Source organism: Micromys minutus, assembly GCF_963924665.1.
Source record: "Micromys minutus genome assembly, chromosome: X".
In the NCBI taxonomy this organism is placed as follows: domain Eukaryota; kingdom Metazoa; phylum Chordata; class Mammalia; order Rodentia; family Muridae; genus Micromys; species Micromys minutus.
In genome coordinates, this window is record NC_137970.1 from 79740490 (window position 1) to 79767620 (window position 27131).

The following is a 27131-nucleotide window of genomic DNA, read 5'->3' on the forward strand; positions in this document are numbered from 1 at the left end:
ACCAGTGGACACACAAACAAGCAGGCTGTTCTGCCATCACAATGAAGTTGCTCTGTAAGTTCAACCTCTAGCTTGCTCGTTCCTTTCTGAAGGTCCATGGTCAAGTTAGCTGGTCTGGTGACTTGAATTTGACTGTCAAAATACTACTTGTCTACCCAGAGCCCACATCTGTTTTCAGAAACAAGCAACTCTAGTAACTCTGGTACTTCTACAGAATACCAAGGTTTGACAAGTTCTTTGGGGTTCAAAAACCCTCAAACCCAAATACTTAGGTTGAATAAGGGAACAGTATTGACTTTACTCCATTCAGAAACATTTATTGAAGTCAAACTCTGGGTCAAGTCCTGAAAATCAGAGATGAATAAAGGAGAGAATTTTTTTTCACCAGAGTTCATATATCTATAAATATACCTCAGTAAGGTTCGGTGTCAATGACATCCAAGAAGCAGCCTGCCAGACCTACATGAGAGAAAGACAATGAAGGTGTCATAGAAGAAAAGATATGTGTATACCCTTAGCTGTAAAGCAAATGTTTGCTATGTAGTAAGATGGAAAAGAGGGGCCATATTCCAAGCAGGAGCCCTTGCACTTTCAAAGGCATGCTGACAAGAAAAAAAAAAGAAAATGCAAGTGATTTATTGCAGCTTCAGTACAGGATGTAAGAAGCAATAGAAAATGAAATTGGAGAGCTAGGAAACAGGGAGTGAATGGTTGGTAGGCCATGGAGAGAATTGAGTTTATTCTGGAAGCTGGGCAGCACTTCTCAGAATTTGGGCCCTGAACCAACAGCATCATCAACTAGATACTAGTTAGAGATGCAAATTCTTGGTCCTTATCCTAGTGGTTTGTTTGAACAATCTGAATGAAATTTACAAAACAAAAAACAAGGGTCTTATGTATCTCAGGCTGACCCCAAATACACTATGTATCTTGAGGATAACCTCAAACCTCTGATACTCCTGCCACAGAGTAGATCAGGTCTAGGTGCTGGGTCTACAGGCAGGCATCACCACATTCAGTTCTTCATGAGAGTTTAGTACTCTTCCTGCCAAAGCCTATGAGATGGTGGAACTACTTCGGGACAGTGGTTCCTTAACCATGCCTGCACATTAGAATTACCTGGGAGGGTGCTGGTTAAGAACACTGGGTTCTCTTCCAGAAGACCTGGGTTCAATTCCCAGGACCCACCATGGTAGTTCACAACTAACTGTAATTCCAATTTCAGAGGAACCAAGGCTTAGCTTATGTGAGGTACAAACACTTATGCAGACAAAGTACACTTATCTAGGAGGCTTTTAAAAGTGATCTAGGATATGTACAGTCAAGGTAAAGAAATCATGCTGAGGAGTAGGTAAGAATACTAAAAGGAGAATCACCTGGTCATCATCCAAGGACAAAATTATGTCCAAAGTCAGGGCTGTGACTGATGGGTATATGGAGTGGGACCCCAGTGAGGTTAAAGGTTTTGAGTATTGGTAAAGATGGTATCTGTTATCATGTAAGTGAATAGAGTTCCATGAATTTGGAGATAAAATAGGTTCATTTTAAGGCATGTTGGGTTTTAGGTGCCCACAGAACATATGCAGCACTTGATGAGAGAAAACTTATTCATCTGTCTCCAAGGATGACACCTGGCACTGTGAAATGAGGGACACTGTGGTTGTCCTTTCTGCCCTTTCTGGCAACCTAAAATGTTAGGAACATTTTTCAGCCTCAAGTTCCTTTGACAAACCTCTAGGGGGACAATTGTTTAGTTCTCATTTTGTTTGCCTGGAGATTGCCTTGGTTCTTATATCTTTTTAATTTGATGACAAGTTCATGCCCAGCATATTTCTCCACTTTGTAATAATGTGGATTTCATCTGGATTTTTCCTTCTTTAAAAAATATCAGTATTTTTCTCATTAATGTTAAATTAGCACATAAACTACACATGCTTAAAGTGAACACTATGATAAACTTTCACCCACAGCCATCACCACAATCAAATTATTGAAAATATCTAATATTCACTGACATTTCCTCAGGCTCCTTTCATCCCCCAGGCTACTTCTGACTGGCTTTCTGTCGCTATAGATTTGTTTTCGTCTCCAAGAGTTTATGTAAATGAAGCCATACAATATGTATACTTATTTTGATCTGGCTGATTTTTCTCACTATAAAGATTTTGAGATCCACCCATATTGTAGTTCATTTTTCTTGTTGAGTAATATTCGTGGTACCAGAATTTGTTACACATGTTGATGGACATTTGAGCTCTTTCCAGATTTATGCTATTACAAATGCAACATGCATGTGTATTTATGTCCTAGTCTTCTTACACACACATGTATGCTTTTTTTGCTCTTGGGTAAACAGCTAATAACAGACTGGTGTGATGGGTTTTCTGGGAAAAAAAGTTAATACTATTGTTCCAGTGGCTGTACCATCTAACATTTCTACCCATCATGTATGGTATAGAAGTAGTTCCAGCTTCTCCACGATCTTGTCAACTCTTGGTATAGTCAGTCTTTTTCTTTTACTTTAGTCATTCTAATAGTGTATAGTAGTACCTCTTTAAGTTTTCCTTAGTAATTAATGGTATTTGATGACTTTTTATGTGTTCCCTTTTGTATATCTTCTGTGATGAAATGTCTGTCCAAATCATTTGCCTGCCTTTTTATTGGCTTATTTGTTTTCTGATTATCAAGTTTTGAGAGTTCTTTATGTATTCTGGAAACAAGTCATTTGTTGGATATGTTGTTTGCAATTATTTCCTCCCAGTCTGTGTCTGGCCTTTTTGGTCTCTAAACAGTGTCTTTCATGGAGCAGATGTTTGAATTTTGATGAAGTCCAGTTTGTTAATCTTTTCTTTTATAAATAACATTTCTAGTGTCATATCTAGGAAATATGTGGCCAGGCAGCAGTGTATCTGTGTGTATTCATATGTGTGTGTGTGAGAGGGGGGGAGAAGGGAGGGAGAGAGAGACAGAGCAAGAGAGAATGTGTGTTGAGGCTTCACTTGTTGAAAACCCTATCCTTTCCTCACTGAGTTGCCTTCATACCTTTATTAAAAAGCAATCTGTATAAGTAATAAAACACCTAAATCTAGTGGGAAATCAGTTATCTGTGTATCTGTAGATCTATTTCCCACCCTCTATTGCATTCTATTGATCTACCTGTCTATCCCTATGCCAACAACACATTCTGTTGATAACTAGAGCTTTATAGTAAGTCTTCAAATCAAGTAGTGTTTGTCCCCCAACTTCGCTCTTCTTCCTAGGTCCTCTGCATTTTTTTTCATTGGAATTGTAAAATTGGCTTTTCAATTTCTACTAAAAATCTTCATATGCTTTGGATTGGAATTGTGCAGAAGCTTCACATTGATTAAAAGAGAAGTGATAGACCATGAGCAAAGTACTTCTGCATTGATTGGTGTCTTTAATTTTCCACAGTAATGTTTCCTAAGTTTTTCGTATATAATTTTTTCACATATTTTGTCAGGTTTATACCTAATTATTTTTCATCTTGATATCATTATAAATGATTTTTTTATTTTGTTGCTATTGCTGCTGCTGCTGCTGTTTTTGAAACAGTTTAATTCTGCAACTTTGGCTGCTCTGGGAGTATTTCAGCACACACTACTATTGAACTCGACATTCGAGTTCCTACCCTAGCCTTTCAAATACTGGGACTATAGGTATGAGCCACCATACCCAGCAATTATAAATATCTGCAATTCAATATCCAGTTATTTACAGGTAGCATGTAGAAATACACTTTTATTGTATGTAATTTTATGCCTTGCAACTTGGTTGTACTCAGTGAATTGTTTTAGTAGGTTTTTATAGGTTCTACTGGATTTTCTGTATAGATAAACATTAAATATCAGTTTTCTTCTCACTCATCCCTCTTTTGGATACAGTCTTGATCTTGACCAGGCCAGCTTAGAACTCACTGTATAGCCTCCAGCTGGCCTTCTGATTCTAATGCCTCGGCCTCCAAATTACTGAATTGACAGACATGAATCACCACTCTCAGCTGAAGTATCCTTAGTGTGCATGTTTCCTTTGTGATAATGATAGATAGTACCAGATAGTATTATGACTTTTTAGTCCCATAGCTCATTGTATTACAACCTCAACTAAAGGACAATGGTGAAGATGGAATCATTGATAGCAAGGGTACTGACCCTTAGAATTTAGAACATTATCATATACTTGACTATCAACTACAAGGCATTTCTTCTAAGCCAGTATAAAGAATATTGAATCACCAATGTTTTTGTCCTCTGGACCTCAAGAGACAGGATGTTTGATCCATTTTTGCAATCAACCTCTCACCCTAAGCTTCTGGATCAGAGCCCCACAGAGAGACTTTTCCAGTTTCTTTCTCTCCTTGTTTTCATCTAGACTAGTAGAAGAGTCTGGTATAGTTAGTGGTTAAGTACTGGGCCCCCTAAAGGTGAGGTGTCTTTTATAGCAGAAGAATGAAAGGGAATGAACCAGGTCTCACTTGCACAGTAACCTGAAATTTTCTGCCCACTGTGTCCTGTTATGTGACCTGCCACTAGGAAGTGTCTAATATTTGATGAACCAAGCAGTGTCCCTGTGGCCCAAGGCTCCCCTGTTGTCTTTTCCCCAAGGGCAGTAGCCCCCTCTTTCATTTACCTGCCATGTCTTGCTGATAGCATGATTCTTTTCTGGGATCCAAGGGCATAGTTGGGGAGCAGTAAGGGAAGGGATATTTCCTTTAACTAATAGATTTGGTCTGCCCTCTCTCACAGAGTCGTAATGATGTTATCCGAGAACGCTTTGGGATGGACCCTAAGCCAGAGATGCTTTTGGGCCTTGCTGCCCTTCACATCTATATCACTGTCTCAGCCACTCGGCCTAGTCAGAAGATCACACTCAAGAATGTGGAGTGAGTTGCGAAAGGGCCCTTCTGGAGGGAACAAATGGCTTGTGTAAGAAGGTGCAATTGTTGAGCTGTGCTCTGATTTTCAAAGTTATGGGCATTCTATGGCGGTAGGAATTTGAGTTCCTGTGTCTACCCCACAAGTCCCATCCATTAGAGCTATAATTTCTATTGTGTACAGAGCCATGGTTTGCCTGTCTTTAGCCTTCTTTCTCTTTTTCCTAGTCTCTGTTCCTCCATCTCTGCCTCTCAGAGTTCCTCAGATTCTTTCTGACTATCTCCCTCCCTTAATCACACTTTGTCTCTCTCACTAATCTCTTGAATTTCTTCTGTTTTTAGGAAGGAGTGGGGCTTGGAACCCTTTCTTCCCCCCTCCCTCCTGCAGGGCATCAAAGAGAAAAACCTTCGGAAGTCTCTCTCTCAACAGCTGAAGGCCCACCAAATGCATCCTTCTAGCAGCACCAAGGTACCCAGAGGAAGTCATCAAGCACCATGCTCAAACACTAAAGACCTCAGAGGGGTCCTGGGTGGGACTCTGGGGATCCCCACCACTCCTGACTCAAGTGTCACTCTTTCTTACTTGGGTACACATCCAAATATTCTTCCTGACTCAGGTACATATCTGGCTTGGCCAGGGATGGGGGCAGTTATAGAAAGGAGTTTGCTCCAAATCCAAACTTAGCCCAAATAGGCTTAGCAACACATCACTACAAGCCACTGTGTCCTTGAAGCAAAAGAGCCATGAGGAAGGTCATTCTTGGGTCTTTCACCAATTAGTACCAATTGAGCACCTGTCCTGTGGAAGCCATTGGCCCCTAAGGGATGCACATGTTTTCCACGAGAGTGACTACACTGTCCCTCCCTAGCTTTAAATCCACCAGTCCTAGAGTAGGAAACCTGAGGATAAAAGCCAAACACAGAGCTAGGGCCACTATCACACTGTCCTCTGCATTCTAGGACATGGACACAGAAGTGTCCTTGTGCCTCTTAAGGGGGTTCTTTCCCCACCTCTCCTGGCCCTGGATGAGCCTTCTTAGGCTTCTAACACTCCATCTGCTTGTGCTTCCTGCCCAAGAGGCTGGAGGATGGTGACAAATACTAGAACCAGCATGCAGATGTAGACAGGAGACACAATCACCCCCATATCTGCTACCCATTCCAGATTTCTTGAATTACCAACTAGCTTCCCTTTTAAGATGCAAATTTCCTCAGGGAGCTAAGCCATTCCCTCCTTACTGTGCATGTTTAATGAGACTGGTTCCCCCACCCCTTGGCTGAGAGTACCAGTGCTCACCACCATCTCTATAGCAAAGATGTTTTTTTTTTCTATGCATCCCAAATTGCTCTGCTGAAGAAAGCCTGGCTTTAGCCCTTGAGACAGGCATAGTCAAGTAGGGAAATAAAATCAGCAACACAAAGCAGCAGGCACTGGCATGCTGGAGCTGTTCAGGAAAAACAGGAGCAAGCCCAGGCTAGGAAAGGAAGAACTGGTATTTTTAGTGCCAGGGTTGAGACTTGAAGGAAAGACAGATTAATTTCTAGAAGCAGTACTAAAAGGAAGACTTCCCTGAGCTGGGAGATCCATCTCTACAGAAGCTCAGAAATGAGAGTCATGGTTGCAGGGAAAAGAACAACATAGTTCAGGCTATTCCAGACTACAGAATATTAGAGACATGGAGCTTGTAAAGGTAGAGACAAGAGGGAGACTAGGGAGGTTCACAGGAGCCAGTTTTTGAAGGGCATTCTATGCCATAGAAGAGGTTACTTGTAATCCTAATAGGCAGCAGTGACTCATTGAGGACTTGAAACAGGAAGCTGATGTGACTAAATTTACTATGTTTTAGGATGCTGCCACTAGCACTAGGTGGAGGTAACTGAGGGAAAGAAACAGAGTACCCAAAGCCCTGACATAGGAAGGAATGTCAAAGCAATGGTATAGGTCAAATGATATGGATAGATCAAGAGAAAACCAGAGGGTAAAATAAGCTTGATTCGGTGACTGGTGGCCCTCAGATGAGAGGGCAAAGGAAGAGTCCTCTGTTACAGGTTTCTGGCTCAGTTGCCCCATACAAGCTCAGTTGCTTCCAGAGACCTGGAAGCCGAACTGAAGAACAGACTCGAGGATGCTTGGTATGAAAGCAGAGTGGGACCCCAAGATTGCATCTGGCAGTGTCAATGGGACTCCAAGGATCTTAAGAGAGATGCACAGATTACATGGATGTCAGAGTTTTGGGGAAATGCTAGAATTAATGCAAGAACAAATGGAGTCAATTGATACTTTAGGCATGGGGACTACAGGGATATGAGGATGGTTTAGAAAGGTAGGTAGAATATTGGAAGTGAGAGCCATCCAAACTGGAACTTCCAGGTTTACCCAGGCCTTCTCTCATTTCTATGGAATAGGCTGATAACTGTACCTGCCATTGGTAGCTGAAACTCCACTCCTTTTCTGTTCTCTTCGGGATTCTCATTACAGGGTGGGTTGTTTCCACAGGGCTCCACAATTCAAGCAAAGCTCCAGTACCTTCGAATTCTGAATGAACTTCCGACCTTCACTGGTGTTTTATTCAACACTGTAGGCCTGGTCAGTGAGATGGTGGGATGGGGGAGGGGCAAAGTATGTGTGTTGCATGGGTCGGGGGATGGGGGGACCAGCTTTTTGTTGGAAGGACAATGGCAGTCAGCTTTCATATTCAAAGCATCCACTACATCTGCGCATTCAACCAACTGCAAATCAAAAATAGTCTAAGGAAAAATGTGTTGCTACTGAGCATGTATAGACATTTTTCTTGTTATTATTCTCTAGATGTAACAGTATAACAACTATTTACACAATATTTGCACTGTGTTAGGCTTTGTAAGTAATCTTGAGGTGATTTCAAAGCATACATCAGAGTCAGATGTGATGCTGCATGCTTGGAATCTCAGCATTCTAGAGGCTGAAGAACAAGGATTATGAATTCAAGGTGGAGGCCATTCTGGGATACATAAGACTTTGTCTCAAAAGTACACAAGAATATATGTGCAGATGATATGCAAATACTATGTCATTTTATAAAAGGAACTAAGCCATGAATTTTAGTATCTACAACAGAGTCCTGAAACCAATCCCCTGTAGATATTGAGGGCCAAATATATCTGCTTTCAATGACCCTTATCCATCCTTTTCTGCCCCTCTTCCTATATTCCAGACTTTGGTAACCCTAGTCTGTAAAGGGCCAGACAGAAAATATCTTTTTGCCTTTTGTTGATACAGGAAATGGATCTCTGTAGCAGTAAGTCAGTCTTGCTGTCTTAGCATAAAAACAACTACTATGTATTAACAAATGGGTGTGGCACTGTACCAGTAACTAATTAAAGATGCCAAAAAATGAATTTCATAGATTTTTCATGTGTCAAAAATATGGTTCTTTTCACTTCTTTCCAACCTCTTAAAACATTTTTGAAGTCTTATTTTTAGTCATTGGGACATATGAAACAGGTGATGGGGGCCATAATTGGCCCTTGGGCCCTTGTGTGCCAACCCTTGTTCTGTCTCTTTGCCTCCACTTATACATACTTCCACAGCCCTCTAGCCCAGGTTTTCTGAGTGGCCATAATGCCCCCTGCCTACCCAGCACCTGCACTCCACAGCAATGCCCTGGGCAAGGCTCAGCTGGCACCATTCCTAAGATTGCTCCAGTCTAGTTGACCCTGGTAAAAAGAAATTCAAATCATCTTACTGATTGGCTCCAGAACACGCTGTAAAGCTAGTATGGCAGACTGGGGAAAATCTGCTTATCCTGTAGACAGACATAAGAGGTTCCTGGGATGATGCTAATAGCAAGGAGTGGGCCAGCAGAAGGCTCAGGCTGGGTGGCTTCAAGGAGTTTGTCAGCTCCATTTAAGGGACTCCAGTGTGTCTGACCTAGAAGCAGTTATTTGTACATGGGAGATTTATAGAACAATGAAAGGCCCCTGGCTCCTCCCTTCACACATACCCTCAAAGCTCCCTTCCACCAACCTGCCATTGCTCAGATGCCTATTGGTCAATCCTTTGAGTCATGTTGCTAGCCCACCTATTAAAGTGTAAATCTGGGGAGCCCTTCATTAAGCAACTAAACAACCGGGAATGCCTTAGGACAAGTTGGTGGAGGGTGAGTAAAAGGCAGGCATAATGCTGCCTAGTCAGGCAAAAGGCCCTGGTTAGAAGCTTTAAATGGCTTGCAGCAACTGTGGAAAGTACCTCCAGGCTTGAAAAGAGAAAAGTTCTCCAGGCACCAGAATAAAGCACACTTCACCTACCTCACAATTTTGTTAGAGCCAGCCCTGATGCAGCGCATTTAACTTACTGCTGTAGCTAAGATGTGATTTAGATTGAGGATCTAGGACTCTGTACGAGGGAGATTCCAGACCATTTTCCCCTCAAGATTACTTTTTAAACCCTGGCACTGAGCCCCGGGTATTTCTCGTCCATTACTCCCACTCCTCACACACCCCATAAGAACCAAAATAATACAAATTTTCTCTTTTTCATTGCCTCTTCTGCTACTGGACTTTCCCTCCACTTCTATCTATGGTTTTTGTCTGCCTTGCACACTTGGGCTCTAGGACGAGAAGCAGTCAGCCACCACTCTGCTGGTGGGACCCCGTCACGGCATCAGCCATGTTATTGACCTCAAAACCAACCTCACCACTGTGCTGTCTGAGTTCAGCAAGATCAGCAAGATCCAGCTGTTCCGGGAGAACCAGGGAGTGGCCCGAGTGGAGACCAGCATCATGGATGCCAAGGTGAGCCCTGCTTTGATGGGCTTCTTCTCTCCAGAAACAGCCCCAAGGGACGGGAGGAAAAGAGTTGGAACATAGGAAGTGAGGCTCAGAGAGTCTGAAATGGCTTCTCCCCAGACCTCTCTGTCTTCATCTCTCCCTTCTTTATCCTCTTAGACTTAGCCCGCCTAAGATCAACAGTCAGCATGCCATAGTTACTGTTCTATCGCTGTGATTAAGATACCATGATACCATGACCACCAAGACAACTCATAAAATTAACTTGGGATTTACAGTTTCCAGAGGGCTAGAGTCTATGAACATCATGGCATGGAACATGGAAGCAGGCAGGCCTGCATGGTACAGGCACAGTAGCTAAGCACTTACATCTTGAGACACAGAACAAGGAAGAGAGAGCTAACTGGGGATGGTGTGGGCTTTTGAAATTTCAAAATCCACCCCCTAGTGACACATCTCCTCCAAGAAAGCCATACCTTTTAATCCTTCCCAAACAGTTCCGTTAATTGTAAATGACCAAGTATTCAAACATATGGGGACCATTCTCATTCAAACCACCATACAGTACTATGTAGGACTAGAAAATAGCAGGTCAACCTGAGTCAGTACTCCACAGAGAAATGGGGCACTGGGTGCAACCCAAGCCATCATTTTGCAATTATTCTTGTCACCACGGCACACAGAGAAATTTGAATGTATGGATATCATGGTGGCTTGTGCTTGTAATCACAGTATTTAGAAGGCTGAAGCAGGAGCATGACTACCTCCATAGTGACCCCCAAGTTTAGGCTACTATGTAGCTAGCTCAGGTTCAAATGAAAAAAACAAAAGAAGAAGAAAATAAAATTCATATAGCTGGGCATGGTGTGGCATACCTGTCTGTATTCATAGTCACTTAGTAGGCCATGAGGAAGATTAAATTTCACAGCATGCTTTGACTTCATAAGGAGGGAGTCCATGTCTCAGAATGATTGTGGGTGTTCAGTGTGTACTGGTATATCTGCACATGGAAGTGGAGTCCAGAGGTGTCTTCCTTAATCACTCTCTGCCTTACTTTTTGGAGATAGAGTCTCTTACTGAACCAAGAGCTTGCCTAATCAGCCACACTGTCTGGCCAGCAAGGCCCAGAAATCCTCCTGTCTTTATCTTCCTAGAGCTTGGATTGCAGGTGCATTGCTACTGAACTGTTTGTTTACATGGATGCTGGCAATGACCTTGGGTCCTCATACTTACATTTTGCTAAATGAGCCATCTTCCCAGCTCTTGGGGCTGAGGAGGAAGTTTAATAGTGGAGCTCTTCATTAACTTGAGCAGGGACCTAGGTTCTATCCCTAGCACTGCCAAAGGTAACAAAGAAAATCATACTCACATGGAACTTCAAGATAAATGGAGCAGCCTTAGAGAATCTGACCACCTTAGACCCTGCCTGTGTGCCTCAGAAATGAATGCCTTAACCCACCTCCACCCATCCCACATGTATATTGATTGAGGAACACCCACGTTGAGCTATGGAAGAGGAGTCTCTGAGCATGGACTCAGGGGTTCTGGGGAGTAGAGGAACAATCAGAGCCAACTTCCTGTTTCATTTCCCAGAGCCCAGCTCTCTCTGCCTCTTCTCTCTTTTATTAGAAAGTTCTTTTTATTGGATATATTTTATTTACATTTCATATGTTAACCCCTTTCCTGATTTCTTCTCCATAAACCCCCTATCCCATGTTCCATTCCCCTGCTGCTATGGGGGTGCCACCTACCCAACCACCCTCTCCCTCCTCCCTGCCCTGACATTCCCCTACACTGGGGCATGGAGTCTTGGCAGAACCAAGGACTTCTCCTCCCATTGATGTCCAACAAGGCCATCCTCTGCTACATGTGCAGCTGGAGCCATGGGTCCCTCCATGTGTACTCTTTGGATAGTGGTTTAGTCCCTGGGAGCTCTGGTTGGTTGGTATTGTTCTTATGGAGTTGCAAACCTCTGCAGCAGAGCCCAGCTCTCTTAGAACCTCAGCATTTTTCCCATAGATGGAGACTTTCAGACTGGCAAGCAGCTGTAGCTGCCTCTGCAAGTCTGGCAGCAGTGGTCAGCCACCCCCTCCACAGCTCCCCTGTTTGAATACAGTGACCATTGTGGGCCCGGGGTGGGGGGGCTTTGGGGGACAGTCCTGCTTGCCAGCTGGCAGAGACACTCAAGAGGAGGGACAGCTTTCCCTTCTTAAAGGATTTCCCAGGAGGACATGTTGTTAACAGATTAAGAGGTGGAGTGTTTGCTGTTTCTAAAAGGAACCAATCATTTATTTTTGTGTTTGTAAAACCCAGGAAGCTTTAATATGTTAATTTTCCACCTGTGATTCACAGGATTCCCATTGGTTTGGGAACCTGCCTGGTGCTGATGCTTAATTGGTTTGTGGCTACTTTCCCAACCATCCGGTTGTTGGGTAAAAAGGAAAGAGAAGGAAAGATAGGGCATGCAGGGTAGTGTGGCTCGGAGAGATATAGAAGGGGGCTAAAACAGAGGTTGGTTTGTTCTGGGTTTTTTTTTTTTCAGCTTTCAATATTCCATGAGTAAATTTTCCACATCAGTAACACAATAGAAATTTCATAAGAGGTTTTTAAAAATAAAGATACACCTGGGCCTTACTCTGAAAATTACCAGTTTTTTTTAAGACAGGGTTTCTCTGTGTGGCTCTGGTGTCCTTGAACTCACTCAGTAGACCAGGCTGGCCTGAAACTCTTAGAGATCCATCTGAATCTGCCTCCAGAGTTCTGGGATTAAAGGTATACGTGTGTCACCATGTCTCAGCAAACACTGATTTCATTGGGCTTCAGGATTTAAAGTTTTCATTTTCTCTGAATGATTTTGTAATATAACTAAATGGAGTGAGCATACCTATGTGACCAGAGGCCTGGGAGGAAAGAGGCTGAACCAGGGTCAGTATGTATTTCCTGAGTGAAGAGTGATCTGTTATATAGGGGTGATCCACCCACAGCAGTGAGCATGAATGAACGTCTCAGAGAAATTACATTCTTATCAGGGTGGCTAAAATCACAAGGACACATGACCCAACCATCAGAACCTACATAACTCTAGAATCACATGAGGTTCACCCTCTAGGGGAAGACACACACACACATACACACATATACACATACACATACATGCACACAAATAAAAAAAAAACTAAAATAAATCCCTTTCTTAAAAAGCTGTCTAAAGTAAATGTCATAGATAAATGTGGTATGGAATATGAAATGAAAGGAACAAGAAGGAGTTAACCAGAACTAGCTTCCTTGAGAGGGTGTTTTAAGCTGGATCTTGAAGTGATAGGCATGAATTAGCAGAGAGATGTGGGATGTGTTCAAAGGCAAGGAGCAAGCCTGGAAATAAGCAAGCCATATGTGCAGGTCGATAAGCATAGTTGCTTGGCTGGAGAGGAAAATAAGGACAGAAGAGATTGGAGAGATTAGGGGCGGCCAGAGCAAGTCAGTTCAAAGCCTCCCAGGCCAGTTTGAGACATTTAGATTCAATGTGGTTGATTAGTAGGAATTTACTGTAGATCCTCGAGCAGAGGTGTAACAGAATGAAGGCTGATTTGGACCGGCAGAAAGATGAGCAGAAGCAAGACAACTGTGAGGACAAGGAACAGATGTGAAATGTGTGTGATGGGTATGGGTGGTCCCCTCCTTTGTTGCACACAATCCGTGTGTTTTCTTATTCCCAGCCCTATTGCCTACTGCACATATCCAATGTGCATGAAAGAACAGTGTTCCGGTGTAAAGAATGCCAACAGATCATGACTAGGTGGTGAGCTAACACTACCCTTTGGGATAAATCGAAGATTGTACTGGTGAGCGGATGGGGCTATTGGTTGCAGTTTAGGATTAAGCTATGAGCAATGGTCAGGTAGGTGATATGAGTGCTCAAAAGTGATAAATCTTCAGGTATGCCCTATTATAGGAACAACTAACATAATGCAGAAGAAAACTTGGGGGGAAATTATCCACTAGGTGTCATCATTGTTATAAGTTGTAATAGGATTTACCACATACAATGGGTAGAATAATCCCCTTCTAAATATGTCTATTCCATAACCCTCCGAACCTGTGAATATGCTAAGACAGAATGGAATAACAAGTGCAGATGCAATTAAGATTGCTAATGGGCTGACCTTAAAATAGGGAGATTAGCATGAATTAGTCAGGTGAGACTAATGTAGTCAATAGAGTGGGTGTATGTGAGAGAATCTAGAGAAAGTTGGAGAGATATAATGAGAGGACTCAGCTCACCATTGCTGGCCTTAATTAGGGGAGAAGCCAAATACCAAGGAGTGTGGGTGACCTCCAGGACCAGGGAAGACAGGGAAATGGATTCTAACTCTAGACCACCAAAAGTGACACAGACAGCCTTGCACTTGACTTGTAACCCAGTAGCACTTGTGTTGGACCCCTGACCTCCAAGACTGTAAAGGGATGGGTGTATGTTATTTAAGCTACTATTTGGAGTCATGTGCTAGAGCAACAATAAGAAATTAGTGCCATAAAAAATTTAAAAATAGCAAGTACTCATTACATTTTTCTTTTTCTTCCTCCCCTTCCTTTATTTTACCTTTGAGACAGGGTCTCATGTATCTCACTTAGGCTGGCCTCAGAGTTGTTATGTGCACAGTTTATGTGCCACCACACCCAGGGTATTGTATATGCTAGGCAAACTGTCTACGTACTCTGCAAACTGAGGTACATTCCCAGCTTTCATATGATATCATAAAGCTATTATTTGGTTCATAAGCATGCCATTCGATGCCAGCTTTTTTTTTTTAACCAAAAGGCACCAGTGATGTCTCCTGTGTTGGCTACTAACTCATGCTCTTAAAAAATGGGCACAACAATATTCAATCTTTTTCCACATGAACATGAAAGATGAGTGACAACTCCAACTAACAGCTTGGTTGGAGTATAGGTACCTCAGAAGTGCACACATGAGCTTATTAGAGTTTAAAAGAGTGGGTTGCATTTGTGCATGAGAATAGATGCCTAGAATCCAACTTAGGAGGTTATAGTGCAGGTGGATCGGGAATTTAAGGCCAGTCTAGGTCATATAGGAAGATCCTAACTCAAAAGGAAGGAAGGAGGTTAAATGAAATGGTTCAGCAGGTAAAGTAGCTTTCTCCCCAGTCCTGGGGACCTGATTTAATCCCCAGAAATCACACAATGGGGGGGGGGGAGAACAAACTTCTATAAGCTCTCTTCTGACCTCCACACCCACGCCCTGGCACACACAGAGAGTCATATACATAATCAATAAATATAAAATAAACGAACAGGAGAGCAGCTGGTTGTAAGATCAGTACACGACTATCCATGAAACATCAATACACATCTATTTCTGCTGCCTGAATTCCCTTAGCAGAGAAGATGGACGTTAGAAATCAAACTTGGCTCATTTCCTCCTAGATATCCCACTCTGGCCTGAGAATATTCTGGAAGGGTCTGCTAAAATAGATTACTCACTTGGAGCAGTACTTCTCATCCAGGACTAACCGTAACAATAATGTTCAAAGATTTTGGTTTCGGTTTTGAAATGTAATCCACACTGGCCTCCAAGGATGACCTTGAACTTCTGATCCTACTTCCTCTACCTTCCCAAATGGTGGGATCACAGGCATGCCTTTCTCCCAAATACCTGGCTCATGTATAAACATTTAAAATCTCTGACTATTCCTACTGTTCCTCCAGACCATTAAGTTGGCATTGATAGAGGTGGATGTAGGGATAGCTATGTCTTTATAGGCTTCTGTACGGCTAGCTTGGGAACCATTGCTTTCAAGTGATATTCTGCCTCACCCCAAAATTGTCTGGCTATGCCCAATTAGCCTTCCCTGTTATGGAGGAAAGAACTCAAATGGACTGGTCCCCTGAGGGGCCAGTCAAGGACCCCCATCTGGCACCCTTGCCTCTCCAGGACTTGGCTTCCCATCCTTTTTCTCTTGTCAGAGTTGCTGGAGTGAACCAATTCTAGACCAGGGCACCCCAGGAAGGAGATACAGCTGGAGCATGTCAAATTAATCCCTTCTGTAGCTTCTTCTGGCTGCCTAATGCCTTAAGCTCCATTCTCCTTATCTCATTTTCCACTTGAAGATGGCATATTTAGTTACAGCTTTCACTCAGCTTTCTTGTTCATAGTAGAGAGAACATGAGGTAGTGTTCAAAACTTGTTCTCCTAGAGACAACAAACACCTCTGGGCCATTACCGTACTCCATTACTATAGAAGCACATAAGGTCAAAAAGGAAACAATCAAAGGAATGTTCCATGGGGTCTCTTGTGGCCCAGCATGTCTCCAGTTCTCCTGCTTGAGCTTTATTGCTCTTGTGTTTGCTGTATGGGCGAGTGCTACATGAGGCCTCATGATCATTGAAATCCTATTAAAGGTAAATGGTTGTTTTTTGAATTTTTTTCTAAGAAGCCTATCTAACCTCTGCTCACTTTCCCTTAACTCTAATTTTTTTTTTTACAAACATCTGTCTTTTAAAAAGAGATTTGTGTATTATGAATACAGCATTCTGCCTGCATGTATGTCTGCATGCCAGAAGAGGGCACCAGATCCCATTACAGATGGCTGTGAGCCACCATGTGGTTGCTGGGAATTGAACTCAGGACCTCTGGAAGAGAAGCTGGTGCTCTTAACCTCTGAGCCATCTCTCCAGCACCCTGTTGGCAAAAGCTCATCTTTGTTCCTTTTACATTCCATGCTTAGCCCACAGTGGGGCCCAGTTGGGTATCTGGAAGAAAAGCTACTGAAGGGATGGGCATTGCTTCTTGATTCACTATTGATGTGCTTGGCCTCCTTAAAGCACAAGATTTTACCCTCTTGCTGTTTTATTGATGATACTGGACTACCTGGGGGTAAGGAGAAACTGAAGGGAAATCAGTTAAGCCAATTAGTCAGACTCCAGTCAATAATTCTGTCCATAGTCAGTCAACGCACCAGCAAAGAAAGAAAGAAAGAAAGAAAGAAAGAAAGAAAGAAAGAAAGAAAGAAAGAAAGAAAGAAAGAAAGAGAGAGAGAGGGGGTGATGGAGGGAGGAAGGGAGGGAGGGAGAGACAGAGAGAGGGGGAAAGGGAGCTGTGAGGCTGTCTGGCATTCTTGCAGCCAGCTTGTCAGCCAGGGTCAGCAAAGTCATCAGTTTGTCACTCCATCAATCAGCCACTCATCCTGGGCAAAATTGTCCTATATTCTGTCAGCCAATGTCATTTCCTCAAAGAAGCTTCTTCTAGCTTCTGAAACCAAATGTCAGGAATGCACATGTTCATACCCACCCCACATTGCTCTGGGGCAATCTATGTTCTGGTAGCTCTGTAATTTCCCTTCACGGTTCTTATCACACCTTGTGGTCATATTTGTTTTTGAGATTATTTGGTGTATGATTTATTGCCAGTTACATCATAAGCTCCACAAAGGCAGGGACCTGGTGTCATGGCTTGCTGGGTAAACAGGACAAAATGCAAGTATATTTTAGCTAGAGGGAGCAGCATAGGTTAAGGTGTGAAAGGAATGAAATAGCTTGGAAAATTAAATTATATGCCATTGTTTGACCTTAAGGTGAGCAGCGGTGATATGGGAAGAGGACATAAGCCAAGCTAAGACGCATGTGGCTGAAGATGTTGGGTCCATGTAGTAGGAAGATGTAGGTCCAGATCCTGTTGTAAGATAGTTGGATGTCATCATTGCCAGTGTTAAGTTACAATAAGAGTTGTGCATTAGAAAGATCCCATAGGTAGTAGTAAGGAAGTGAAACAGGAAGATACTAGAGGCAGATAAACCCAGTTAGGGAGCCACTGGAGATCCTTAACTTATCATACCCCACCTCTCCCAGAGTATGAAATGACAAAACACACCTACAGATGAGGCATAAATGCACATAGATGAAGCAACTTGAGACCAGAGACACAAAGCACGGCTGAAAGCCTGCCTGCCCCCCTTCTCTCAGTATCGTCACATATCTCGAGCAGTATGGAGAAGTCAGTGGGGTCCTTTAAAAAAAAGCCATAGCAGTGGGAATTACCATGATGCTCATGACTGCCCTGAGGCAAATCTAGTGACTCTGTGTCCTCCCAATAACGATGGCTCCCCTGCCCCATTCTACCTTTTATATATATTCTGTTGTGACTCAGAAGTTCCCATTGACTGAACGTACAAACATCACCAGAGTGCCTTCCTAATAATGACTGGAAAACATTTGTTTATTTGTTTGTTTGTTTGTTTGTCTACACCCCAAATGCTGCCTCCTCTCCTGGTCCCCCCTCACCGAGTTCCTCCCCTACCCCTCCCATTCACCTATGAGAAAATGGGCACCCCCCTACCCTGTTGTACCAAGTCTCTACAGGATTAGGCGCATCTGTTCCCACTGAGGGAGGCAGCTCTCTGCTACATATGTGCCGGGGGCCTCTGTCCAACCACTGTATGCTCTTTGGTTGGTGCTTCAGTCTCTAGGATCTGTCAAGGGTCCAGGTTAATTGACTCTCTTGGTCTTCCTCAGGGGTTACATTCTCTCCAGGGCCTTCAATCCTTCTCCCCAATCTTCCACACATGGGTCTGTGACCTACATCCCATCCAAAGTTTGGCTATGCGTATCTGCATCTGATTCAGTCAGCTGCTAGGTAGACCCTCTCAGAGGACAGTTACACTAGGTTACTATCTGTAAACATAACAAAGTATGTAGTGTCAGGAATTGGAGCTGTCCATGGGATGGGTCTCAAGTTGGGCCAGTTATTGGTTAGCCATTCCTTCAGTCTCTACTCCATCTTTGTTCCTGTATTTCTTATAGATGGGACAAATTTTAAGTAGAACATTTTATGGATGGGTCCATGTCCTTATTTCTCCACTGGGGGTTCTGTCACATTAAAGGAAGTGGCCTCTTCAGGTTCTGTCTTCACTGTTAGGCATCTCTGCTAAGGTCACTGGCACTGACTCCTGAGAACCTTCCCATCTCGGGTATCAGGGAGTACCTAGAGATTCCCCCACACGCCCACCCCCAGCAGCTGCAGATTTCCATTCATTCTCTTGGCCCTCTGTGCCTCTCTCCTGTCTCTTCCCATACCTGATCCTGACTCCCCATTCCCCTCCCCTCTCCCACCAAAGTCCCTTCCTCCCTCTGCCTCCCATGACTATTATGTGCCCCCTCCCTGTCTAAGTGTGACTCAAGCATCCTCCTTGGGCCTTCCTTCTTATTTACCTTCTTTGGGTCTGCAGGGTGTATCATAGGTACTCTGTACTTTTGGGCTAATATCCACTTATCAGTGAGTACATACCATGTATGTCCTTTTGGGTCTGGGTTACCCCCTCAGGATGATATTTTTCTAGTTGACTGGATAACATTTAGTCTGTGGTTCTATCATGAGAAAAGAGCCATTTCTCCTTGATGTATAGAGACTGTTCCTTTTTATTCCTCATGGTATTTCATGAATTTAATAGAAGCATCATCAGTCATTAACTTGCTTCTTCAGTGACATTACAAATGCCTTACTGTGACAAGCATGGGAACTGGAAATTCAAAAACTATTTAATGAATGAAGCTAGATGTGGTAGCACTCTAGAGGCTGGGGCCGGAGGGTTGCTGCAGTATAGGACCAGTATGGGCTACATAATACAGACCAAGCTAGACTACAAGATGAGACCTTGTCTCAAAAAAAAGGGTATTTGACTCATGGCATTATATGTGTTTTGAAAGGATACGAGCTCAGGGGTGGGGGGTGGTTAAATGAAACACTGATTCAGGAACCCCAACACAGAGATAAAAGCAGATCCACCATGGGGAGAATCAAGGATTGTAGATGAAGCCTGCAACCTACAGAAGGTAGAAAAGCTGCACGAGAAAAGGCAGCTAAAGACCAATACAGACTGGGCTGGAAAGATGCTTCAGTGGTTAAGTGCTCTCGCTGTTCTTCCAGAGGTCCTGAGTTCATTTCTCAGCATTTCCAGCATCCACATCACCAAGCAGCCCATGACCACCTGAAATTTTAGCTCCATCTTTTGTGGCTTTCTGCATGAATGAGTGAATGACATACAGATATAAATTCTAAAAACGAAGAGACCGGTGAAAAGATGGCCAGGGATCACAGAACCAGAGTACAGTGCCACCTCACAGAAATAGAAGCCAGGAGAGGACTGTTGAGAGCAGAGGGTAATCCCCATTGACAAACGGTTCTAAAGAGGAAGGATTATGAGTTCAAGGTTAGCCCGGGCTACATAGTGAAATCTTCTCTCAAAATCAAACCCAACAAAAACCTGCACCATGTTCACGAATGGTTGTGAATGCCTATAATGCCAGTACTTGGGAATCTAAGGTGTGGAAATTACCAGGATTTGGAAGCTATCCTGTGCTACACAGCAAAACACTCTCTCAAACAAACAAAAGGTAACAAGTTAAAAAGTTTGTTGAATAGATCAAACTATGCCCTGTAAGCTGACTTTAACCCACCCCCTGCCTCTATAAATATTTAATATAATACAATCATAGCCGTTTGTTTACTTCCCAGATTATCTATGGCTATTTTCATAGCTTGTGATTTCAGTTCCACCACACTGTGGTGTCAGTGCTGTTTCAACAAAACCTAGGTGTCCTGTAAGAGGTAAAATATTTTTACTCTAACCCTAAAAAAATGCATGAAGTAAAGTCTGTAATCCTAGTATTTAGGAGGCTGAGGTAGGAGGGTCTCAATTCAAAAACAAGCTTGAGTTATGATCCCTTATTAGCAATACATACAAATTGACTAGAGACATGGCTCAGAAATTAAGAGCTCTGGCTGCTCTTCCAGAAGACAGAGGTTTGGGAGGGATGGCCTAGAGGTTAAGAGCACTGACTCCTCTTCCAGAGGTCCTGAGTTCAATTCCCAGCAACTACATGGTGGCTCACAACCATCAGTAATGAGATCTGGTGTTGTCTTCTGGCCTGAAGGCATATGTGCAGGCAAAATGCTATATACATAATAAACAAACAAACAGAAGACACAGGTTTGATTCCCAGTACCCACCTGACAACTTAAAATCAATTCATAACTCCAGTTCTCAGGGATACAATGCCTTCTTTTGTTCTCCAAGGACACCAGACAAGCATGTTTGGCACAGACTTGCATGCAGGCAAAACAATCATACACATAAAATAAAGAACAAGATATAAATAAAACATACAAACAAGCACTGATCTCTGGTCTGAATGAACTAGGAAATGTTCAACGCAACCTAGAATTAGCAAAGAGAACTGATCTGACTTCAGCCACCAACTGAACCAGTGTGGACTCAGAATGATTCCTAGGGTGATAGTAACAGCCGAAGGCAGATAATTTAGTTTTTGCTTGGGTTTTATTGAGTGCTCATGAAGGCCCTTCATTTTTACTAAGGTCCTAATCATTTCTCTACTGGACTGCTTCAGTCACCTCCTAACTGAGAAGGGATGCTTCCTCTTCATATTGTGGGTTTTTATTTTGTGGTGCTGGAAATCAAACCTAGGGCTTTGCTCGTGTTAGGCATACAACTCCTGAGCCATATCCCCTGTTTGAAACGGGCTTTACTGCAGGCCAGGCTATCCTCCAGTTCACTAGGTATCCAAGGTAACCTTGAACTCCTGATCTTCCTGCCTTCACCTCCAAACACTAGGATGATGGACATGTGCTACACCTCACCCTGCTTTCTATTAGTTCTTAGTAAAGTCCACAAGTAACCCAAAGGCCACAGTTCCTCCACTGCTCCCTTCTCAGCCAGTCTCCACTAGTTGTCTCACTTCGATTTCTTCCAACTTCCCAAGTGATACTTTTAAAATGATGGAAGAAATCTGAAGAAGGTTGCTGTTTTATCATGTGGGAATCTCTGAAACAGTTAAGCAGGTAACTCAAGAATCAGTCAACAGAGTGTGATAATATTCCCCAATGTGGACTGAAAAGCAGCAACAACTGGGACCAGAGAAGTACTTTGATAACAGAGTGATAGCCCAAAATGCACAAAGTCCTACGTTCTATTTCTGAAAAAAGAAATAACAAGAACCTTCTTGATATGAGATTTTCTGTAAAAGATGGCTCATGGATCATTGGGGCCAAATTAATTTGGAATACTAAAATCTTCTTTGACATTGCATTGAGTATAATAGTTAATATATCATAGAATCTGTAATTACCATAACAAATTATCTGCATAGCTTGTTTAACCCACCACCCTTAACTCTTAGACCAAGGAAGTTCTTTTAAGAGGCACCAATAAACAACCAGACAGTGGTGGCACACACATTTAATCACAGCACTTGGGGGGGGGGTGGGAGTAGAGGTAGGTAGATCTATGAGTTCGAGGCCAGCCTGGTCTACACTGTAAGTTCCAGGACAGCCAGTGTTACATAGAGAACACTTGGAGGGGGGGAGGAGAAGAAAGAAAGAACCAGAAAAAGAAACACCAATAAGGGACTGGAGAGAGAGATGATAAAGAGGACTGGCTGCTCTTTTAGCAAGCCTGAATTCAATTCCCATAAATTATATAGCAACTCACAACTGTCTGTAATAGGCTCTGATGCCCTCTTCTGGTATGCAAAAGAAGCATTCATATACATACATAAATATTGTTTTTAAAAAAGAAATATCAATAAACTGGCTGAATGGCTCATGCATGTACTTGTAGTACTTTTTAAATGTAGACAGAAGGATTGCTAAGCGTCTGAGGCCGGCCTGGGTTATAAAGTCTCAAACTCAGACTCTTTTGTCTGCCTTTGGATCTCTTTGCCCTAGCTGGGCTGCCTTGTCTGGCCTCAGTGAGAGAGGATGTGTTTTGTCCCGATGAGGCTTGTGCCAGGGTGGGTTTGCACTCAGTGGGGGTCTCCCCTTCTTCATGGAATGGGAGAAGGGGGTAGGAGGCCAGAAATGGGAGAAATGGAAGGAGGGGGCTGCAATCAGTATGTAAAGTGAATAAATTAATTAATTAATTTAAAAAGAGGCAAAAAAAGAGGTAAATAAATTCAAGGCTAGCCAGAGCTACAGAATGAGAATTTTGTGTCCAAACAACCAAAGAAAAACAAAACAAAGACAAAAACAGTGGCTATTTCCAGGGCACTTTGGAAAATACAGAAAATAAGGAGGATATCAGGAAAGTCCGAGCAGGGCTTAGATCAGAAAAGCTTTGTACCTAAAGTCACATGACTTCGTTCTGTGGAGTATTGTATCCAGAAAACTCATTTGGATGCTCTCAGGACATATGGAGCAAAGGATACTTCATGCAGCCAAGGTGCTTACATTCAAGGATATTCCAGGCCATCCTTCAGCCTAGCCTAGATTTGCAGCTTCACCCCCACTCTCCCAGCTGGCCCACACATCTGCTGAGCTCTGACAAATGCAAATACAGCCACAGAGCAGTCACATGATGTTACATAATTTTAGTCTTTTTCAGTAAAGGTGGCTCATTAAATGCGCAAGTAAAGGTTCGTTTAATGCTGAGACCTAAAGAAGCATTCACTACAAAGGAATAGCCTTGTCAGAGGAAACTGCCTGGCCATAGACCTCGAGTAGGGTATGGCAGGTATGGCTTGTGTAACTACTCAACATGTCTTTTCTGTGTTACTCCCCTCCCAGAAATGCCTCCCTTCTACCTTCTCATGTCCTTCTGTTTCGAACCATCTCTTCCACAGCCACTGGTGCTGCTGATGGAGTGGCCTGAAGCCACCAACTTCGCCTGCCTGATTGCGGGATACTGCCGCCTTCTGCTGGATTCCAGGAAGATGGTCTTCTCCAGGCCTGCCAGCCAGCCTCTCCCACCTCCAATGATAAAGGCAGGTAGGGCTCAGCCTCGGTTTTTGGTGTGTCTGAGGCCCTCTGGACTCTGAAGTCATAGAGGAAGGGACTGTATCACCCTGGTGTATAGTTTGTGGCAGCAGTGGCAGCCTGTTTGGCAGCAGCCAGAACTGTACCATACGCTCTGTGGACAGGCCTCACTGACAAGCACATACAACATTCACATGTCCCTGTTCCGCAAAGGACGCCTGTGACAACACACTATGGTTGAGTCAGTGGATGTATGTATGTAAGATGAAAGTAACAATCACACAACAGAGCCAGGTGAAGAACTGCATTGGCCAGGTGTGATAGCACGTACTCATGATAGCACATGATTGCAAAGCCAGCTACCGAAAAAATAGAGGCAGAAAGAGTTCAAGACCAGCCAAGGCTATATTAAACAAGCTTTTCTTTAAAAGGATTATATGGATTCTAAGGCAGAGTTCTGTTGATCTAGGAGAGATTTCTGCCTGTTCCGGCTTTGCTGAAGTAAGGCTGAAAATTAAAATAAGACTTCCTTTTGGCTCATCACATTCAGGATTGACAGAGAGTCTGAAATTTAACCGTCACTGAAGGGTGGGGGTGGGGGAGACTGGGCATGCCCAAAAGAAGGCCTGAATAGAGAAGGGAGAGGCCAGTAAAGAGCAAATGCAGCCTCCAAGCAAATGGCTTCCCAATTAGGCTACTTAGTATGGCTACTTCTCAGAGGCATTCCGGTGATGATACAAACAAGAGGCCTGGGGGGGAAGCTGCCCAGCCTAGACGCTCCTGCCCTGAGGGTGCAGATGATGAAAGATAATTGGATCCTTCATGTGGTAGTCCTCAGGCTCACCTATGCACAGGAAGTCTTCCTAACCCCAAGCATCACAGGCAGAATGGGGAGTCAGCACCCAGGATTCACCCTTGTCATAAACTGAACACTTAACCTTGCCACTTGACAATCTTATTAAACCTGCAAGACTTCCTTGGCTTCAGGTCACTGCACCTGATGGAGACTATGGTATCGCTGAGTAGAAACAGATTCCCGGCAGACAACACAGCCCTCAGGAAGCTGAGTCTCACCTATGTTAAACATTGTTCTTTATCACAAACAAGTCAATCACATGCACAGAAGGCCCAGCTTTTAACCTCACATCACTGTTCACAGCGATTGAAAGACAGCTCATCCTAGGCAGATTTGAGAAAGGATTCGTGGTCCCAAAGGAAGGGATGTCCACATGGTAGATGAAAGGAACAGGAAGACACTAGGAGGTGAGAGTTTGCATAGCTCCAGATGACTAACTCAAAGACGCAGCTGTGCTTTGCAAACTTACAGATGGTCAAATGTTGGGAAAACCTTTGCTAGCATTCTCAGTGTCACCTGTGGTCTTCTGGCTATTCACATCCAAGTAAACTGTACCTCTGAGCTGGGATGGGGGTGTGGGGACAAGGAGAAAAAAGAGAAGGCAGAAGGACCAACCTGGAGCCAGTCAAGAAAGGAGCAGGTAGAACAGTGAGAGCTATTTGGGAGTTCATTCTGAGAGAGCAGTAGGCATTATGTAGTCCCACTCTGTAGGATAATTATCCGCCATTGCCATCAGCACCCTGACCAATGCTGGTTTCAAGTATCCCCCTTACTATGGGGACTGCGGCATGGAGCCTAAGATAAGGGTTGCATGTGTTCCTGAGGCCTTACTGAATGCCTTCCATGTGGCTTTCCTGTTGCTCTTGCAAAGTTGGCTCTGCTTTATTAGATTCTCTTGGAGCTAGGCATGACTTTCCCATCCCGTTTCCAATGCTTTGGGCCCCAAGAGGCTCCTTGAACACCTGCAGAGTGGCAGAAGCTCAGTATCCCCTTAGCAAATGGGTCTCTGTGTCCACGTAGGGGCCAAATGAACCACTGTACTGTCACTGTCGATTGTACCGCTTCTCCTTAAAATGGAAACAATCAGCTCAGGAGCAACAGCAACTAGAAAAAAAAATGTTTTTCTTTCCTCTTTCTGATCAGAAACATATGGGCTTGAGCTTGATATTACCTCCATGGAGGCTGATTCGGTGTTTGGAGTCGCTTTCTTGGCCTTCTGAACTGCTAGTTGCCAGGTTGGCAGCAGCCATGGCAGAATGCTCTTGCTGTGTAAGGTAACCCTCCTGGCTTGGCCCGAATTCAGCAAAGTGCTGGGTTGATAAACATAGCTTTTCTTGTGCCCCCTAAGAATAGAGGAGTGCCACTGAAGAGGCCTCAAGCTGCAAGGGATTAAGTCCCTTTCGGTTCTTGTTGACCTTTAGGATCACCATCCAAAGCTAAGATGACTTTCCTCTGTCAGATCTCACTTTCCCTCTGGAACACAAGTTCCAGTCCTTTAGCCAAAGCCATAGTAGACAGGCATCTAGCCATTCTGGTGGCATAGGCACATTAATCCCAGCTTCGTGGACGGTTCAGAGGCACAAAGATTGCAAGTTCAAGTTCTGCCATAACACCAGGGCTATAGAGCAAAGAGGTGTGCTCACGCCTTCGGCTGGGTTTTTCCCCAGGGACCAAAGCCACAATCCACTCCAGCCATGGTCTCCATGGAATCTGTTGCCTACCAACTATCCCAGCTCAGTGTTTAGCCTATAAGGCCAAATAAACCAGCAACAATGGAAGGAGTACCATGTCTTACAAACCTGGAAATACAGGAGAATGGGAGGGTGATAGGGAAGGAAGCCTTTCCCTCACAGCACTCCACCAAACCAAGTCTTTCATTTTATTCACTAAACAGATGTTTCTCAAGAATCCATCATGACAAGACATTGGCAATACAGCTGGGCATAACAGTTACGATTCGTCACATAGCTTACAGTCTAGTGGGGAAATAGGAACAGATAATTCTGGGATGATGCCAGTATAGTAAAGTAGATTGTTATTAACATGGAGAAAGTGAAGCAGCCATAATAGCACCTGGATTTGAGAAGCAAAATTACACTGAGGTAGCAAGAAACCTAGAGGCAGGGCCAGCAAGATGACTCAGTAAGTATAGGCACATGCCACCAAGCTTAAAGGCCTAACTCAAACCCCCAGGACCCACATAGTAAAAGGAGAGAGCCACTGTGCACATGATGGTACCCATATACCTACATGAATACACACATAAATGTGTGCACAAAGATAGACAGATATACAGACAGACAGATACACACACACACACACACACACACACACTCAATAAGTAATAGAAAGAAATAAGGACAGGAAAAGAAGATAGGAAGAAGGATCCAGAAGCAGCTGCAATTTCTCCCCTGTATCTGCTGAATAACCTGAGAAAATATAGCTTTGGAGATCCCATTTAGACCTCAGAGAAACTCTACATATTCTAACATGTTTACGAACAGTTTGCTATGCTGAATACACACACACACACACACACACACACAAACATGCACACACGCACACGACTTTACCAGTTTTCATGTACATATAAACCTCAAGCTGAGTGCAGTGATTCATGTCTATAATCATAGCACCTAGGAGGCTGATGTAGGAGGATGACACATTCAAGACCAGACTATACTACAAAATGAGATCCTGCCCCCACCTCCACAAAACACCCAGCAACAAGTTAGACTAAGCATAGCACTCTTTTTTTATGAAAAACCAGGAGGTCCTCACAGAGCCTCAATATCATGATTATGACCAATTAATACAACACTATAAAAATACA

At 43.5% G+C, this 27131-nt stretch overlaps 1 protein-coding gene across 1 annotated transcript in view; it reads left to right on the forward strand.

Annotated features, from left to right (window-relative positions):
- The window catches only part of FRMPD3 (FERM and PDZ domain containing 3), a gene marked incomplete at its 3' end in the record, with an annotated part of 69927 nt that overhangs the window by 31475 nt on the left and 11321 nt on the right, over positions 1–27131 (forward strand). Inside the window, exons 8-12 of the mRNA XM_080909631.1 lie at positions 4764–4900; positions 5234–5360; positions 7389–7478; positions 9485–9664; positions 23310–23454. Of these exons, the coding sequence (XP_080765757.1) occupies positions 4764–4900; positions 5234–5360; positions 7389–7478; positions 9485–9664; positions 23310–23454 (679 nt within the window). The remainder of the gene's footprint in view (positions 1–4763; positions 4901–5233; positions 5361–7388; positions 7479–9484; positions 9665–23309; positions 23455–27131) is intronic.